Below are 18,688 nucleotides of genomic sequence, written 5' to 3'. Positions count from 1 at the left end.
GTGTCCTGCTTCGTAACTCCAACTTATTAAGAAGACATCATCATTATACCTTTCACATTAACTTTTTTTTTTCCACTTTCTCTATTTATTCATCATCATTACACTTTTACTCACTAATTTTTCAAAATGAAATCTACTTTTATGAACAAAATAGACAATGCATAAATTTTTACCCACTAACTTTACAAAATGGACAGTTATTAAGGGCCAATCCAAAATGAAATACTGGACTCTAAATAAAGGACGGAAGAAGTAGCTTTTTAATCACAATCCTTATACTTGTTTTTCCTTCTTAAATCGGTTGTATTTGTGAGTGTTTGGTGCTGCTTCTTTTTGTTGATTCTGGATTCTGGCTTTTAATTCTGCATTTTTTTAAGTGTCTGGTGCATATTTTGATATGAATTCTACCAAAGTCATTTCTCAAAACAGGCACAAGAAAAGCACAATACCAAAAGTAGTTCTAAAGCCACGTTTGGATTCTGATTCTAAATTATGAATTTTTGAAGATCATTTTATATATCTTTCTTCTTTTCAACTATTTCCAACCATACCCTTCATTAACTTTTTTTTAACTGACCTATCATATCCCTAACTTGCACGTGGGTGTTCTTTTCTTAGAGGGTTTTTCCTTTTTTTCTTTGTTTATACCCTATAATGAGCTTATTTCTTGTATTAGTTGAGTTGTTGGGCTTGGTTATCTCGTGGACTTTTACAATTGATATAGTGTCCCGGGTTTGTACTCCGTACTTCATATCTGATGTAAAAAAAGATCTCTTTTTATCGATTGACAAAAAAAAAAAAATAAATATAGGTGATGGAGTAAGAATCGGATAGGAAGGTGAACAGACTCAATTACAGAAATTTGAGTTTCAGTTTAGTTTAGTAATTGAGTAGAGACATCTGAAATAAAATCTGTTTGCTATTTGTTCAGTTTAGTTTAGCAATTGAGTCGAGTCATCTGGAATTAAATCTGTGTAATCAATTCAATTGCTCACTAATCAAATTTAGTCCTCTGTTTCTTCAATTCACTCTTATTTCAATTCATTTTATCTTGCATTTTATCTCTAGACTAGAATGTTGGGGGTCCTGTCCCTCAATATCTCGCTAGTCTTCCACGTGATGATATTCGGATCTCGGACCGCTCTTCATCTTAATAAAATCATCTCTTCTTCCGTTGGAAAAAAAAAAATGTCAACTGATTCATGTAAATCAATGGAGTCATCTTCTAGTGGGTTCTTTAGTCCATTTAGCCCCTTTAGCTCCGTAGAAAAAACTCAGCTTAATTTATGACTACATCCATCCCAAAAATATTTTCTGATTCGCATAAAAAAAAAACTTAAAAATAACATGTTTTGTTTTCTTTGCAATTTACTAAATATCATTAAGATCTTTCGATTTATCCAAAAATGTTAAGATTTTTTCTGAGACTATATACTACATTATTTTTAGGTTCTAATTCTGTGGACCAGATTATCTTCTTGGGATGGAGGGAGTAGCTAGTATTGTACGTCCTTGCACTCACAAGTGAACTAAGAGACCTTTTATGAATTTTCATGAACAAGTTACAAAGTAGATAAATTACGTTTTCCGAAATAAGTTCAAATATTTTTCAACACGAAAAATCTCAAATAACAACTGAACGACAGAAGATTTCAAAAGTATCACTTAAATATTACTAATAATTCTAAAAAAATTAACTGAGCATTACAAAATTTCAAAAGCATCACTTAATTAAATATCAATACTCCTTTTGAATTTTAGCAGTAAGAGTACTAATTATGGACGCACAATAAAAAAATTTCTAATTAAATCCCATTAATTTTTAATGCTTCTGTAGAATTTTATAGTGGCACCAAAATAGAAGGAACAATTCATTTATTTAATCTTTAGCCTAGGGTCCGGACTACCTTCGGTTATTGTTTGCTCCAAATTAATTTAATCTTTCTGGAACCTAAAACCCTCCGTCTTTAACTTTTCAGTAATGCTACACACACAGATTTTGTGCACAGATTTTTTGTGGGGCCCACTACGGGTCCCACACAAATAATCCGATCCGTTCATTAAATGTAAAATATTTTTTCAAGGGCCCCCGCAAAAAATCAGCTCAATCCGATATCTATAAGTATTTGATTCAATCATTTAACTTTTCATTATCCTGAGATTCGAATGAAAAGTTAAATGATTATATCAAGCATCTATGAGTATCGGATTGATCTGATTTTTTGCGGGGGCCCTTGAAAAAATGTTTTACAGTTAATGAATGGCTCAGATTATTTGTGTGGGACCCGTAATGGGCTCCACAAAAAATATGTGCACAAAATCTGTGCACATTTGCTGTACGTGTAACATTACTGTTAACTTTTACCACCTTTTGGTTTACAAATTGTTTTTTATTTTTTGCAAAACATTCACAATGGGGTTGTTACAAATGGTGAAAGTTTTTTTTTGGTAATTACAAATGGTGAAAGTTGATGATTTACATTTTTTTTTTCTCGACAAACGAAACAATTTATAAAACTCGAACGGGGTACATCGAGAAAAAAGCAAAATTTACAACCACATCCAACCGACAGTTGGATGTCCACCTAAAAACTACTCCCTCCGTCCCATTATTATAGTCCAGTATTTCATTTTGGGCTGTCCCTTAATAAGTGTCCATTTGGTAAAGTTAGTGGGTAAAAGTTGGTACATTGTCTATTTTGTCCCTAAAAGTATATTCCATTTTGAAAAGTTAGTGAGTAAAAAGTGTAATGATGATGAGTAAGTTGGAAAAGTGGAGGAAAAAGTTGATGTGAAAGGTATAATGATAATGTTTTTTTAATAAGTTGGAGTTACGAAGTAGGACATTTAAAAAGGGACGGAGGGAGTATGTTACAATTTTAATTTTCGGATACCATCTAAGAAGAACTTGAACTCCTCAATGGTGTAGACCTTGATGTCAAACTTCGCCTTCATCCACATTGCAACTCTAGTTTTGACTAGATCCCCCACCTCCCAAGCTTGTTTCGAAAAGTTATTGAACATGTCAATGTATTAAACATGTCAATGTATTGGCGTTTGGGAGCCTATTTTATTTGGGCATTTTCTATTTTGGATTGTAAATTCTAAATTTGGGATTATGGTCGGGTCAAAATAGATTTTGAATTTTCTCTAGTATTTGGGAGATATGTCCAAAATAAATTTTGCAACATAGTAGTATTTGAGACTATAATGGAAAAAATAGAGTATGAGTTGTTATTTGACCATGTTGCCCCTGATAGTATTCATTAATAAGATATGAAATACAGAGTATGATGCTAAGGAATTTGGAACTAATATTGCAGTCTTATCATATGGATCCGTCCAAGCCTAATTCTCTACAATGGAGAAGGACGGAAAACAAGAATTTTATGGTAAGGTCAGTATATGAGTAGTGGGAAGTGCAGACTCAGGATATAAATCCTATCCTGGGTTTCGTGTGGAAAAACTTATGCCCCCCTAAGGTGGAAATTTTGGTGTGGAATGCTTTTCAAAAGAGGTTGGCCACAAGGTCTGTTCTTGTGAGTAGGAATATTGCTCTGAATGATCCTGTGTGCCCGTTTTGCTCATTACAATTGGAAACCCCAAATCATTTACTGCTTCACTACCGTTTTTCTTGGTGCGTTTGGTCCCAAATTCTGGATTGGTGGCATACCAACTGGGTTTGTCCATCTTCGGTAGCGGATCTCGTGTGTTAGTGGTTCGACAATAGCTTCCGCAACTTAGAAAAACACGTTTGGGAAGTTTGTTTATATGCAACAATCTGGTCCATATGGATGATGCGGAATGGGTGTATCTTTAAGAATGCAGCTGCAAGATCAGAGGAAGTGGTGGATATAATTAAATTCAAGGCGGCTATGTGGATCAAAGTCAAATTCAATATTAGGATGTACTCTATGGAGGATTTTAAAAGGTTTGTAGGCGGTATTCGTTCTCTAAAATTGTAATCTCTTTTGGCGTTTGAATCATTCAACTTCCTACTGGATGATTTGCGTCTCCCCCTCCCCTGGTTGAGTTTGAGCATTTGTGCTCCTCAGCCTCCCCTATCGATGTAACCTTTTGAGTTATATAAAATTTCATTTTGCCGAGCAAAAAATAAAATAAAATAAAAATTAGTTCTTGTATTAATTATCCTTTTGGCAATTAATATTTAGAGTAAATTATTACTTTAAATTTCCTCACTGGTCCTTTGACCTTACCAATAAATTGACATATTATTTTTTACTTAGGAAAAAATTCAAAATACCTTTTTAAATTATTCGCTGGGATCATGCAATGTGAAAGAAGATAAAAAATAAAAATAAAAAATTGGACTCACAATTGTTGAAAATAATTTTTTTACAATGTTAAAAACAAAGGAAAATGATATTGACACTCCAAAAATTGATGCAGACACTCCAAAATTAGTGTAACTCCAAAACCATTTGCCTTTGTTTTTTGAAGTGCTTGCATCAATTTTTGGAGTGCCAATATCATTTCCCAAAACAAATTATCATAAACTAAAACGAACTAACGATAGCAATATGGGTGAGGACAATGATGGAATTTGCTAAAATTAATAGTTGCTGGTGATTTCGTCCATTTTGTGTGTGGGAAAAATGAGATTGTAATCTAAAAGCTCCTAAAGTATTTCAAAGTTTCTAAAGAGGAGAATTGTCAGTTTCACTATGCATTTACAATGGATGAGGAGAGAAAGTTGGAGCATATATTTTGGTCGCCTATTACTGATTTTGATTGGTACAAAAAATATGGGGATGAAGTCGTTTTTGACACTACTTAATTACAAAGTGCATGAATTCTTATGATATGGTTTTTGGCATTTTTGTTGGTGTCAACACCCTTTTTAAAAATCAGGAATTAAAAATTAAAACATGTGTACGGTAGCCATATTGTTAGATTTAGAATTAAAATAGTGGGTGAACATTCTGTTTACAAAACGTTTTCCAACACGCATTCAGCTTTTAAATGCAAATTTGGCGGAGCTAATTCAGATGCATCTGAATCGTAAGCAAAGTTAATTTATTGCTGGAGTCAGTGAGACCGATTAGGTCTGTTGCCCTAGCGTTTAATACTTGTTTTGATTGATTTACTCCTACTAGGATTTAATACTCTCTCTCTCTCTCTCTCTCTCTCTCTCTCTCTCTCTCTCTCAAAAACACACATAGAGTCGTGTCTCTCTATAAATAAAAGCTACGAGGAGTGAGTGGTGTAGGGTTTTTTCAAAGGGGGAAGTTGTGTGCTATACTTGTTGAGGGGAATGTTGGCTGGCTCGAGGCCATAGTTTCATATCAGAAAGAGAAGTAGTAATTTGTTCTGAATGCAATGGTTGAGAACTACTTCTAGACTACTGAACAATGGCTTCGGACCAGGCTTCATTCCCCTCAAACACAATACCAATCCCAAACACAAATGCTCTCTCTTTCTCTCTCTCTCTCTCTCTCTCTCTCTCTCTCGTGAAGAAGGTTAGGTTGAGAGGAATGTTGTCTGGCCCGAGAGAGATATCATATTGGAAATTAGAGATCAAGTATTTGTTTGCTTACTGTTATCTATTTTCCAGAAATGATTCCCGGACCAGGCTTCATTCCCCCCACACACCACTTTCTGATATATTGCATATGATTATGCTCTCTCTCTCTCTCTCTCTCTCTCTCTCTCTCACTCTCATCACGTTGCTGGCAGTGGCTGGCTGGCTGGGTTTCATCAAGTGAGACTAAATTGTTCAGCTTCATAATTCTTGTTTAGGTGTCTTTTTACATCCAACTTTCTCTTGGATATTTGTTTAACTTTCTTTTTTTTTCAGTAAGTTCTTGTTCCCCTTTCGATGTATCTCTTTCGAGTTTATAAAAGTTTCTTTTGTCAAAAAAAAACTGTTAGGACATCTTGTTTTCTCATGTATGTATGTTTTTTTTGTTTTTGTTTTCATATATTAAGCCATCTACTGCAAGATTCAAAGTATTTACAAATGGTATACACTTTGACCTTTGAGATATGTTTCATTTGGTATGGTTCATTGGACAGATACTATGTCCTTAGTTATTTTATTGCATTCGCATTTACTTGGACAACTAATGAGCCAAGTTTTAACATATCACTACTGTTTTTCTTTTTTCATTCCTGGGTATTTGCTTAGTCTCAGAAGCTAGCTGTGGAAAGGGCACATCACATGGAATAATCTCTCTCTCTCTCTCTCTCTCTCTCTCTAAACACACGAAAATTGCTATTCCCCCCCCTGACACATCCCACCCCCCGGCCCCACCTCCCTTTCCCAGATTACCCCCCCGCCCCCTCTCTCTCTCTCCCTCTCTCCCTCTCTCCCTTTTCTTTCTTTCTTTCCTTTCCACTTTGTTCTTTTCTCTTTTTTTTTCCCTTTTATTTCTGGTTTGGTTTTTTTTTTTTTTTTCATTTTATTTATTTTTTTTTTCCAGTTTGAATTTTTTTTTCTTTTTAATAATAGGTTCAAGGCTAATTCTAGACTTTGTAAAGTAAATGAGAGAAAAAAAAGTGTTTCAATTGATTATGTTTATCCGATTGTTTTATTTTTATTTTTTTATCCTTTATAGATTAAAAAATATAGTTACGAAAATAAGTATTTCAATTTTCAATCCGTTTGAACCAATGCAAATATGTTATTTTTCTGATCATTTCATCCTAAATGGTCGTAATAAATTTTTGGCTCCAAGGCCTTTCAATGAACACCCTAAGAGAGTCCTTAAACTAAATAATGAGTCTTAGGGTGCTCGTTGAAAGGCCGTAAAACAAAAAATTCATTAAGATTACAATTAGTGTTCGGGAACTAATTACGAAATGTATTTTGCAAACGACATACTAATCCAGAATACAAATGATATATTTAGGATTACTTTTTTTTAACTATAGTACAATTTAATAAATTTGTTAACCATTATTTAGCATAGATCATCTTAATTGATTCAGTAGTATGTTGCTTCAAATTACTTTTCTACTCCATATGATTGCAAATAGCTGGTTTCTATTTTTTTTTAAAACTAAAACGAAAACGTTTTAGGGGCTTCGTAGAGGCTACTGTGCCAATGAGGACAGCAGAGCCCTCGGGCCCCCCTACTTTTTAATTTAAACGTTATAATGAATTTTTTGGTTTAAGGCCTTTCAACAAACACCTTAAGGCTCATTATTTAGTTTCAAGACTCTTTTAGGGTGTCCATTGAAAGGCCTTGAAGTCAAAAATTTATTACGACCATTTAGGATGAAATGATCAGAAAAATAAAATCTTTGCACTGGTTCAAACGGATTGAAAATTGAAACACTTATTTTAGTAACTATATTTTTTAATCTATAAAGGACAAAAAAATAAAAATAAAACAGTCGGATAAACATAATCAATTGAAACACTTTTTTTTCTCTCAATTACTTTACAAAGTCTAGAATTAAACTTGAACCTATTATTAAAGAGAAAAAAAATTCAAACCGGAAAGAAATAAAATAAAATAAAATGAAAAAAAAAAAACTAAACCAGAAAAAAAAGGAAAAAAAAAAGGGAAAAGAATAAACTGGGAAGGAAAGAAAGAAAGAAAAGGAAGAGAGAGAGAGAGAGAGAGAGGGAGGGGGGGGTAATCTGGGAAAGGGAGGTGGGGCCGGGGAGGGGGGGTGTGTCAGGGGGGGGGGGGAATAGCAGCCCTCACACACACACATACATCCATACGTTCAATATGGGGGAAGCTATTTTTGTTAGCTATACTTTTGCACTTTCGAAATTGGTTTACTGTATCTGCATCTATAAAACCAGATCGAGAAATTTTTGGATGTTAAGCAAGTATCACGTGCCGGTATCAGTCGGTAATTTCAGTTGTCCAAAACACTTTTAGATGATCCAAATTTTTTCGCGCTTTCTCCTCTCCTCCTACCCCTCTCTCTCTCACCCAAAAATTTCTCCTATACATAAAACTGTTCAGACGCCCAAGATGTGGACCATACGGTGAAGTTGACGACTTGGACAAGATGGCATGGTACTGTGAAACTCTCTATCTATCTATCTGGCCCTGCAACCTAAGCCCAAGCCTAGAAAGCCTAGCACTGCAATTCTAGGATTTTGTGAATACTCCATATCACTGTTGACTACTACACTAATCATCACCCACTTCTTCTAAACCAATTCTCCTTGTGTTTTCTCTCCTAATTACTAAATTATCAGCGCCTCTATATGTAATCCCTTTCAATTTCAGGTCTCTCTCTCTCCACCTTCTCTTTGCGAATGTTTATAATGTTTACACCATGTTGTATCTTGTATTTAAAATATAGACAATCTCTCGAGACATCCTAAAGATCTCTCTGTAATTGTAAAACCCTACATATGGTATGATACTCCTTTCGTTCCAACTTGTTTATCAATTTTTGATGTTTGTGTAAGTTTTTAATTGTTTGTATCTTTCTTTATGAATCTCCAAATATATGCAATATATGAGTTTTATTTGATAGTTCTCGATTAGTTCTGTAATACGAAAATTTTAAAATTATGAAAATTATAATACAATGAAAAATATAAGTAATTAACAAAATTACACAAATGTTGAAAAAAAAAAAAAGTGGAACTGAGGGAGTAGTAATTTAACCTGGGGTCCTGTTGGTTTCAGCAAATGTATTGGCCAAATTCCTTTACTTTTACCTAGATTGATTTTTTTTGGGTTGATGGTCGGGTGTCCATGGCAACTTTAGAGGCACTTCGACTAATTCTTTCCCAACCCGATCAACATAATTTAGCCGGGGTCCTGTTGATTTCAGCAAGTGGATAGGTCAAATTCCTTAACTTTAACCTAGATTGAATTTTTTTTGGTTGATGGTTAGGGTGTCCATAACAGCTTAGGGGCACTATAACTGATTCTTTCCCGGCCCGATCAACAATCACCATCCATGCTTGATCAACTAGAGAAGTGTTTCTGTCCCAAAAGATGAAATATAAACTATTCGAGTTATAACTGAATAATGTACAGTATTTATACATTTTGTAAGATTTTTGATATGAAAGAATGAGACCCGGGTGAATAAATGAAGAACCTATTTCCCAGATTATAGATGTTAACAGTTAACAAGAAAGAAGCGAGTTTCCCGGTTCCTTAGATTTTGGATCTTGTTTCTTTTCCATTATTATCCATGCAAGCTAAACATGAATGCAGAGAGAGAGAGAGAGAGGAGAGAGAATTTGTTTGGTTTACGACTTTACGTGATCGGAGCTTTTCCAAGTGTAGAAACTGTTCTCATAACAGATTAAAAAGCCTCATAATGGCATACTTCTCTCTCTCTCTCTCTCTCATGGACCCATGAGTCATGACTTACACAGTACTACAGCACAGGTGTAGCTTTTGAAAAACCAAACATCTCAGTTAATGAGAGAGAGAGAGAGAGTAATAAATGACAACGATCTGACCTCTCTTGGGAAATGAATAGAAATAGTCAGACTTTGGGTATCTCCTTCCTGAGATGAGACCAACTTGGCCTACCGTTCTATTAATTAAAATAAATATTTATTTTTTAAATTAAAAATAATATATTAAGAAATTATAAAACAATAATTTGTCTAATAAAACGGAACATATTTATTTTTTAAATAAGTATTTAGGTCTCGTAGTATTTATTTTTTACTTTACGAGAAATATTGTAATTGTCTAGATATTGAACATTTTCTTCTTCGAAGATTTATAGGGCGTGTTGATATTTTTTTCTGATATAAATGAATTAGAAAATGAATGATCATTTCCACTCTATTTTGAGCTTCCCAATTTTTTTTTCTTCAATTTCTCTTCTACATATGTTATACTTAATATTTTTCGGTACGTACACCGAGCACATTTGCATTATGATTCATGCATTTTAGCAAGTGTGAACAACTTACAATTTGCTAGTAACCTTCCATGACTGAATCCTACTTTTTAACAAGCAAACAAGCTTGAATTCGATCCTCCCTTACCATACAAATTTGATATGACAAGAAATGAGGAGCATTTGTGTTTTTCACACCTTCATGACCCATAGAATCTAGACCCACTCTAGTCCAAATCTTTGAACTAGACGAGATAGTTCACATCGCGACTGTCCATTAATATTATCAATTATTCGAATTCGTTCTTCCATAAAAGAATTTTTGTACAAATCTCAATCATTCATTGTAACAAATGATGGTCTCAATGTGGACTGTCTTGTTCAATCCAAATGTTGGACTAGAGAGGATCCGGATTCTAATCCATATTAGCAGACATATATGACTTCACACATGCACCACACAAATAGAACAATTTGGGAGTAACATTCCATGGCCGAATCCTACATTTTAAAAAGCAAATAAGCTTGAATTCCTCCTCCCTTGTCGTACAAATTTGATATGAGAAGAACTAAAGCCCCGATTGGATGCTGCATTAGGTAGGGTTATGAGTTCCTCCGCCCAGATAAGGGGGTGATGAGACATTTTTTTGCTTGGTTTGGCATGTCATTTTACATCCGGATGAGCTCATCCCCCTTCCCATTTTATCTGGATTTAGTCAGTTTTGGGGCCAAAGGTTTTGGAGTGCTCTCGAGGTGGGCATCTTATCCCTCCATTTCAACTACAAAATAATCTTATCCTCATATTTTATCCCTCATCCAAATCAAGTAGTACTATTTTATCTCCCAATTAGTAATACATCATTCAAATCAATTACTTTTTTATCCCATCTATAAAAATTGCATCAATGTATGCTTATTCTCCACAAATAATACCTCATATTATGTTATCATTCCTCCACAAATAATATTCCCAAAATTTATCCCGCATCCAATCAAACCCAAGGCATTCGTGTTTTTCACACCTTTCATAACCCATTTGATCTGAAGATATTTAATTTGTATTTTGAGACATATTGTGAAGACTAGAATTATCTTTCGTATATATCTTTGTTACAAATTATGTAATCATGATCACGATTGACCTCTCATGCAATCTCGATCGCCTCACTCTCAAACTTAGCAATATAGACACATGATACCTATTTTTGTTATCTTTTAATATACATGTAAGTGTGTGTTATTATGATGCGAATGCTATTATTGGTATTGAATGTTGGAATATTTTAATAAAAACAATCATGAATACGTACTCCTCTATAATTGTCATTCATCATTGTCACGTGCTCGATTTTCAACATAATTAATAATGACTTTTAATGAACGAACTCTCTCAAATACACACTACTATATATATCCCAAAAGATACTTCATTCCTAGAATTTGCAAGTTAAGTTTAAAGGTTACATCCTCGGCTTGACGGCCCAAATTAACGTAATACTTATACTAAAGGAAGGAGTTAAGAGTTTACAATCATCCATAGTCAAAATGATAATGATAATTGAAATTACAATTACATCTCAAAAGGGGTTTTACAAAAAGATGCTAAAGTAATTTCCCGTGTTAGTTTTCAAAAGAATGATCAAACATGCACTCCATGCATGTCCTGTCAATGCCCCTGCAGTGTACCTGAAAATGATAATAGGATTGAGCAAACACGCGCCCAGTAGAGAATTCTATACTCATACTATATGTCAATGAGATGATCATGCACCAATAGGAAGATGTATAGACAGTAGATCAAGAATTCAACGTGATCAACGAGCATACGAAACAACAAGCTGAAATGAATCAATCATTTAGTTCTCCGTTGCATTTATGGTGTTCCGCGTTTCATAGTTAATAAGTTTTTTGTTCCAAGTGCATATTTCGGATATTTGGGACCCTGTTCATCCCCTGCCGGCCATCGCACCAATAGGTGGACCCGTTCATTCCAGTCATCGCACCAATAGGTGGACCCATTCATTCCCTGTCGGTTATCACACCGATAGGTGGACTCGTTCATTCCCCGTCGGTCATCGCACTAATAGGTGGACCCATTCATTCTGGGTATTTGGGACCCCGTTCATCCCCTATCGGTCACCACGCCAATTGATAGGCCCATTCAAGTTTCTTTAAACCGTTTCATTACTCATGTCATCGATTCTTATTACATCACCAAGTCACAAAGTTCACAACTTGCATTCGATGTTCGTGTGCTCCATTTCAATCATATTCCTCACATAAAGTGTCTTAAATTCTCGGTTCGACATTCGGTAATCCTATACATTAAACTATCGTCATACTTCCCCTTAAATGTAAATTAACGTCCTTGAACTCATAAAAATACATACCACCACTCATGAAAATGAACCACGATATTAGAATATGAGAACAAGAGTTTTTATAAAAATCTGTAGTATATATATATACACAGTCCATCTCCCGTAAAGACCATCTCATTTTAATAAAATGCGGACCTCCCTTTCCCGATTGAATTTCGATGATCCGAGCCGCTCAATGTGTTCAAAACGTGATTTTAAGGGTACCCGCAAGAAATCAGCAAAAAAAATGACCGAGAAGGGCTTCATCCGAGCAGTTTTTGTTTGTTTTTTATCGAACGATTCAAATAAAAACTGTTCGGATGAAGCCCTTCCCGGTCATTTTTTTTTGCCAATTTCTTGCAGTTACCCCTAAAATCACGTTCTGAACACATTGAGCGGCTCGGATCATCGAAATTCGATCGAAAAATGGGAGAAATGAGGAGGTCCGCATTTTAACTAAAATAAGGACTCCCTCATTTGAGACTGACTGTGTGTGTGTATGTGTATATGTATATATGTATATATATAGAGAGAGAGAGAAAGAGAGAGAGAGAGAGAGAGAGAGAGAGAGAAACGTTGGGGAGAAAGAGAGGGGTGTGTGTGTGTTATACATGCACTCCCCTATATATACCACTATACAAACAAATTACACATGTACCCATTCAACTAACAATACCACCACATTAACCCCACATCAAATAAGTACCAGACTTTTCACATTAAATTCATAATTTAACATTTACTAAACATAGGAATTATTGTTATTAAAGAAAAAAATACGATCTCTACATTCTACCCTCCTTAAAGAAATTTCGTCCTCGAAATTTGATAAACCAAGTCATGCAACACATAGATATGCAACAACCATAACACTAAACACCATACCCAATTCATAACCATAAGAGTCTAACTCGAAAACTCACATTGATTCAAACCGGAAATATGTGTGGATACTTCTCTCTAACTTCGTTCTCCCTTTCCCACATAGACTCTTCCTTCCCTTGGTTGCTCCACAAAACTCGAACCAACGGTATTGTTTTACCCCTTAAAACTTGGTCACATGAATCTAGGATACATATCGATTCCTCCCCATAAGACGCATCAGCTTCGAGCTTAAGTTCGGACCATTTGAGGACATGCGATGGATCCGGTTCGTATTTCCTCAACATAGACACATGGAAAACATCGTGCACTCTCGATCGCTTCGGAGGTAAAGCCAAGCGATACGCAACTTCCCCAATCTTCTTGATAATGTCTAATGGCCCGATATAACGCGGCGAAAGCTTCTCTTTTTGCCCAAAATGAGACAAATCTTGACGCGGCGATACCTTAAGAAACACATGATCCCCCTCTTCAAAAGATAAAGGATGATGGCGACGATCGGCATAGTCCTTTTGTCTACTTTGTGCGGTTAACAATCATTGACGAATTACTTTAACTTGTTCGGTTGTCCTCTCTTGAGCTTCCAAAAGACGTTGGCGAATTACTTTCACACTTTCGGAGGTTTCTTTGATCAATTCGGGCCCCATTAATGTAGCTTCACCCAACTCGGTCCAACACACGGGTGATCGACATGGTCTCCCATACTAAGCCTCATACGGTGCCATCTCGATACTCGATTGGTAACTATTATTGTACGTGAATTTGACTAACGGCAAGTGATCTTCCCAATTACCCTGAAAATCCATAACGCAAGCCTGCAACATATCTTCTAAAATCTGAATCATTCTCTCAGATTGCACATCCGTTTGAGGATGAAACGCAGTGCTAAACAAAAGATTCGTGCCAAGTGCAGCTTGCAAACTTTGCAAAAAATGCGCAGTAAATCTCGGATCTCGATCGGACACAATCGAAATGGGAATCCCATGAAGTCGAATGATCTCCCGAATGTACAAACGGCTAAGCGTGTCAACTGAATCTGTAACTTGAATAGGCAAGAAATGAGCGGTTATAGTCAAACGGTCCACAATCACCTATGTAGCATCGTGTCCCCTCGGCAACTTCGGTAAACCCGTAACAAAATCCATCGTTACATTCTCTCATTTTCATTCAGCCACTGGTAACGGTTGTAACTCTTATGCGGGTCATTGATGTTCGGCTTTTAACTTGTTGGCATGTGAGGCACTTAGACACGAAAATTAAAACATCCCTCTTTATATCGGACCACCAAAATTGTCTACGCAAATCGTGATACATTTTTGTCCCCCCGGATGGATGGCTAACGGTGAATGGTGAAACTCTCGCTGTAACGCCCCGAATTTTGGGTACGTTAAAAGGATATTTTATTGATAACATCAAATGAAGTCTGGCTCTTATTACAATAAATACTCTCACAAGAGTTCAATATTTACACAAATGAAGGGGGTTCTAAGGTTCCTAACTACAGCTCCTCCTCCTTCTCCATCCTAGCTAGCTCCTCAGCTCCAAAAGCCTCCAAGGTGTACTGTTCATCTTGATCATCTACAAGATCTGACACATTATACCAGCGTCATCACCGATATAATATGTCAGGGTCACCAAAAGGCAACACCGTGAGCTACAAAGCTCAGCAGAGTAATCTCATACCCGCTAACCCATAACTTATAAACAAAGCTATAATACAACATCAATTTTCACATGATAAGTATATACACAGTTAATCAATGACACATCCACATTCATTAATCATCTATCGTTGGTGTCCAAGATTTTCGGGTTTCTCCTACGCGACTCATCGTAGACTGTGTCAACAATTTCATTTACAAAACAACCTTTCAAAAATCATTTGCATTGGCTCCGTACCGCGGATAACCAAGCTACACACCCAACCTTTTTAAAATCATTTGCATTGGCTCCGTACCGCGGATAATCAAGCTACACACCCAACCTTGGTTCCGCCGCGCCGGGTTCCCAAGTATCCTCACAATGGTTCCGTCGCGCCGGGTTCCCATTAGCACACAAAAACATTCGCATTGGCTCCGTACCGCGGATAACCAAGCTATACCTCACCATGGTTCCGCCGCTCCGGGTTCCCATGGGAACGCACACACTTCAAAACCCTCGGTTCCGCCGCTCCGGGTTTCCGAGTATCCCACAATGGTTCCGCCGCTCCGGGTTCCCAATTGGGGTTTTCGAAATCTAAAAACCTCGGTTCCGCCGCTCCGGGTTCCCTAGTATCCCCACAATGATTTCGCCGCTTCGGGTTCTCATTGGGTTTTTCAACACACACCACACAATGGGCTACCACGTCCGGCCACATTGCGGTTTTTGAAAATTCAAAACCCTTTCAAAACACGTCTTTTACACACGCACACACACAACTCACATAATGCCACCCGAAATCGGTCATTATGTTGTTTCAAAATATTTTCTTCCTCGAAAAACATTTCCTTTCATTACTCACACCCTAGGTGTCATATTTCTACTTTTTCGATTCTCGTGTCTCGTTACATGCAAAGACTCCGTGGTAGGACAAAAGTAAGCATGAAACATTCTAACCAGATTATCCAATTCTATATTACTTATCACGCTCAATCACTACTTATAGCATAACGTCACATGTACGGACGCCTTTGGAGTGTATCACTTATGCTTTATTCAAAGCACAACGCCACATGTATGGACGTCTTTGGAGTGAAATCACTTATGCTTTATCACATACCACAAGTAATACAAACAACTCATATACGCATACTCATAATTATCTTAAAAATCAAAATACGAATACTTGGATTCACATGGTAAATAACCTACGTATTCATCGAGTAAATATGGTACCTACATTATACTTAAAGATAGTGTATATGGGATTCTACATATACTTAGAGATAATGGACAAGGGATTCTACATATACTTAGAGATAGTGGACAAGGGATTCTACCTTACTTCTTGGCGGTAGTCGGCTACGGAAGGTTAGTCGGCTACGGAAAGTACGTCGGTGGTCGGGCGGAGTAACTTCCTACGGTATGCTCCCGGTAGCTTCGAAAGAGAATGGTTTCTCTCGAAACTTAATCTTGACTAAACTACTTAAGTTATGGATCGAAGGGTGGTCGGGTGGCGGTTTAGTGGCGGCCTAGGTTGAGTTTTTTGAAGAACACAAGAACAACTCTAGAACAAAGGAAGAACTAACAAGAACAAAGAAAGAATACAATTTTTCTAGAGAGAGAAGTTGCTAGGTGAAGGTGTGAGTTGAAATGGCATGGGAATGGTTCTATTTATAGGCAAAACCTTGGGCTCTCCCTCCCTCTCATGGCCGCCCCCCCCCCCCCCCGCTCTCTCTCTACCTCAAATTTTGACACATGGCATGTAATCATGGAAGATCAAAGGCTACTTGGTAGGCTTGCATGGCTAGTTTGTACCAAGGATGGGATTTATGAAAGATTTGTTGGAAGATTTGGAGACAATGGTACAAGATTTGGTTTCAAACAAATCATAGAAGTACAATGGAGAGTTATGTTTGGTTAGGAAGAAAATTTACCCATGGATTTGAAAGGACAATGCAAGATCAACCAATCTTCCTCTCACTTTCCTCCTCTCTCTCTCTCTCTCCTCTCTCTCTCCTCTCTCCCTCCTCTCTCTCGGCACCTCTCTTTCTCTCTCTCTCTCTCGGCAATCTCTCTCTCCCTCTCTCTCTCTCCCTAGTACACTACACACACACACACACACACACATATATATATATATATATATATAAATGAAAGAAAGAATAAGAAAGGTACAAAGTACAAGATTTACAAAATCAAGTAAGAATCTTAATTAACACATGTTTCCAATAAATAAATAAACTAATGTACAAAGTATTCTAGGAAGATCAACTCCCCAATAAATAAATCCAATTGGGTACAAAACCCCAATACAAAATAATAAAAGAGTACTTAGGAGAATATTAGGCCTTACAGGCTACTAAGGCTACTAAGTACTTTAATAATAAAATAATGAGTACTTTCATCACATGGGGTTTAAGAAAATATTATTTTAATGAACCCATGTACTTGTTGAAAGAATAACTCTATTACCCAATGGACAATAAATTTCCTAACTTTTATTGTCCAATGGACAAAGGTTAAAAAGAAACTTTTATGTTAAAATAATCAAGGTTGTCCTTTTAAAGCATGTGACAAAAGCCCTATATTAAATATAGGTGTGGTACCAAGTACCCCAATTAAATAAAAAGGTTAGGATTCTCCCCATTAGTTTATAAAAGAGTACAAGTACAAGAAAATCTAGGATTTTAGATATACCCCAAAAGTTTAATGCATAAAAATACATGGGAATCTAAATCTTGATTATTAAAATGCAACCTTGTACTTGGAAAGATTTGGGCTATTACCCAATGGATAATAATTCCCCTAACGGTTATCGTCCAATGGATAATAAGGCACGAGTACTTTAAATCATAATTTAAGTCTCTTTTAAAAGACTACATGTCCTTTTGAAATTTACCCATGTGTTTATATATATGTACTTAGCCAAATATAATAAAGGAAAAGTTTTTGTCCAATGGGTAAAGATTACCCTAACAATCATTGTCCAATGGACAATAGTTACTAGGGTGCTTTTTATAGTAAAATATTCAAAAAGTACTTTTAAAGTAATTATAAAAGTCTACTTCCAAAAGATTATAGTACTTTGTTCCAATCTTTCAAAATCCTTTTAATATAAAGAATTGGGTTTCTATTATCCAATGGATAATAGTTTCCCTAACATTTATCGTCCAAAGGATTAAAGAATAAAACCAAATCAATAAAAGAAATAATTAAACAATATCTAGTCTAGGGTTTGAAAAGGTTCAAAAGGTTCATCTAGTAACTAGGTAAGTTGGTTGCTCGGTTCCTCCAAGTAGTCGGTTAGAATCTAATTCGATTGGTCAAGTAGGGTTTCTAGTCGAGAGTTTAACCAATGACCAAAAAATCTAACTACGACGGAAATTAATAAGCAATCATATAGCCACACAAGAGAAAAATAAGTAATTCAAATAAAATTCAAATATTTAACGAAATTTTTATTGACCAAAATTCAGGGTCGTTACACTCGCAAAATTTCCTCCCGATACTATACAGGTACTAACAACTTTTCTTGATAACGCAAGCCTCGGTTGGTATGAATCATCCACCCTTCTTGAGCATTCCCACTAAGGAATTTGGTACGAAGTTCCTCCGCCTCCTCGTCGTGTTGTTGTGCTTCAATGACTCGATTCGATAAAGAAGATTGAATGGTCAAATTGCATAAGGTAACCCAATCCCGAACTTCCTCAAAGTGCAATGCGTAGAATCCCAAATCATTCATCATTTTCCACTCGTAAATCGCTAGACTCGCAAGGTGTGTTGATTTTCTACTCAACGCATCGGCCACTACATTCACCTTCCCCGGGTGATATTACAAATCGAAGTCGTAGTCTTCCAAGTGTTCCATCCAACGTCGTTGTCGCAAGTTAAGCTCTTTTTGGGAGAATAGTATTTCAAACTCTTATGATCAGAAAAGACATCGAATCTCTCACCGTACAAGTAATAACGCCAACTTTTCAAAGCGAAAACAACGGCTG

The 18,688-nt window shown here is 36.2% G+C and overlaps 1 protein-coding gene across 1 annotated transcript; it reads right to left on the bottom strand.

The window, feature by feature from the left end:
• Positions 1-13,096: 13,096 nt before the first annotated feature.
• LOC131303057 (uncharacterized) lies at positions 13,097-18,435 on the bottom strand. Its single transcript, XM_058329848.1, has 3 exons — positions 18,205-18,435; positions 13,821-14,140; positions 13,097-13,565 (listed from the first exon to the last, which is right to left on the bottom strand). Exons 1-3 carry the CDS (start codon positions 18,433-18,435, stop codon positions 13,097-13,099), a joined length of 1,020 nt encoding a protein of 339 aa, XP_058185831.1.
• Between the last annotated feature and the right edge of the window lie 253 nt (positions 18,436-18,688).

The sequence above is a fragment of the Rhododendron vialii genome, chromosome 10a (genome assembly GCF_030253575.1).
Source record: "Rhododendron vialii isolate Sample 1 chromosome 10a, ASM3025357v1".
In the NCBI taxonomy this organism is placed as follows: domain Eukaryota; kingdom Viridiplantae; phylum Streptophyta; class Magnoliopsida; order Ericales; family Ericaceae; genus Rhododendron; species Rhododendron vialii.
This window is presented reverse-complemented; position numbering and strand designations above follow the sequence as displayed.

Bases quoted from the DNA above. Each gene is read 5' to 3' on its own strand.
- LOC131303057 (XM_058329848.1), bottom strand. From the start codon at position 18,435: ATGATGAATGATTTGGGATTCTACGCATTGCACTTTGAGGAAGTTCGG. The intron at 14,141-18,204 runs GTATAGTATCGG...GATGCTACATAG, and splicing joins AAGAAAAGTTGTTAGTACCT to GTGATTGTGGACCGTTTGAC. The intron at 13,566-13,820 runs GTTAGTCAAATT...CGCACAAAGTAG, and splicing joins AATTGGGAAGATCACTTGCC to ACAAAAGGACTATGCCGATC.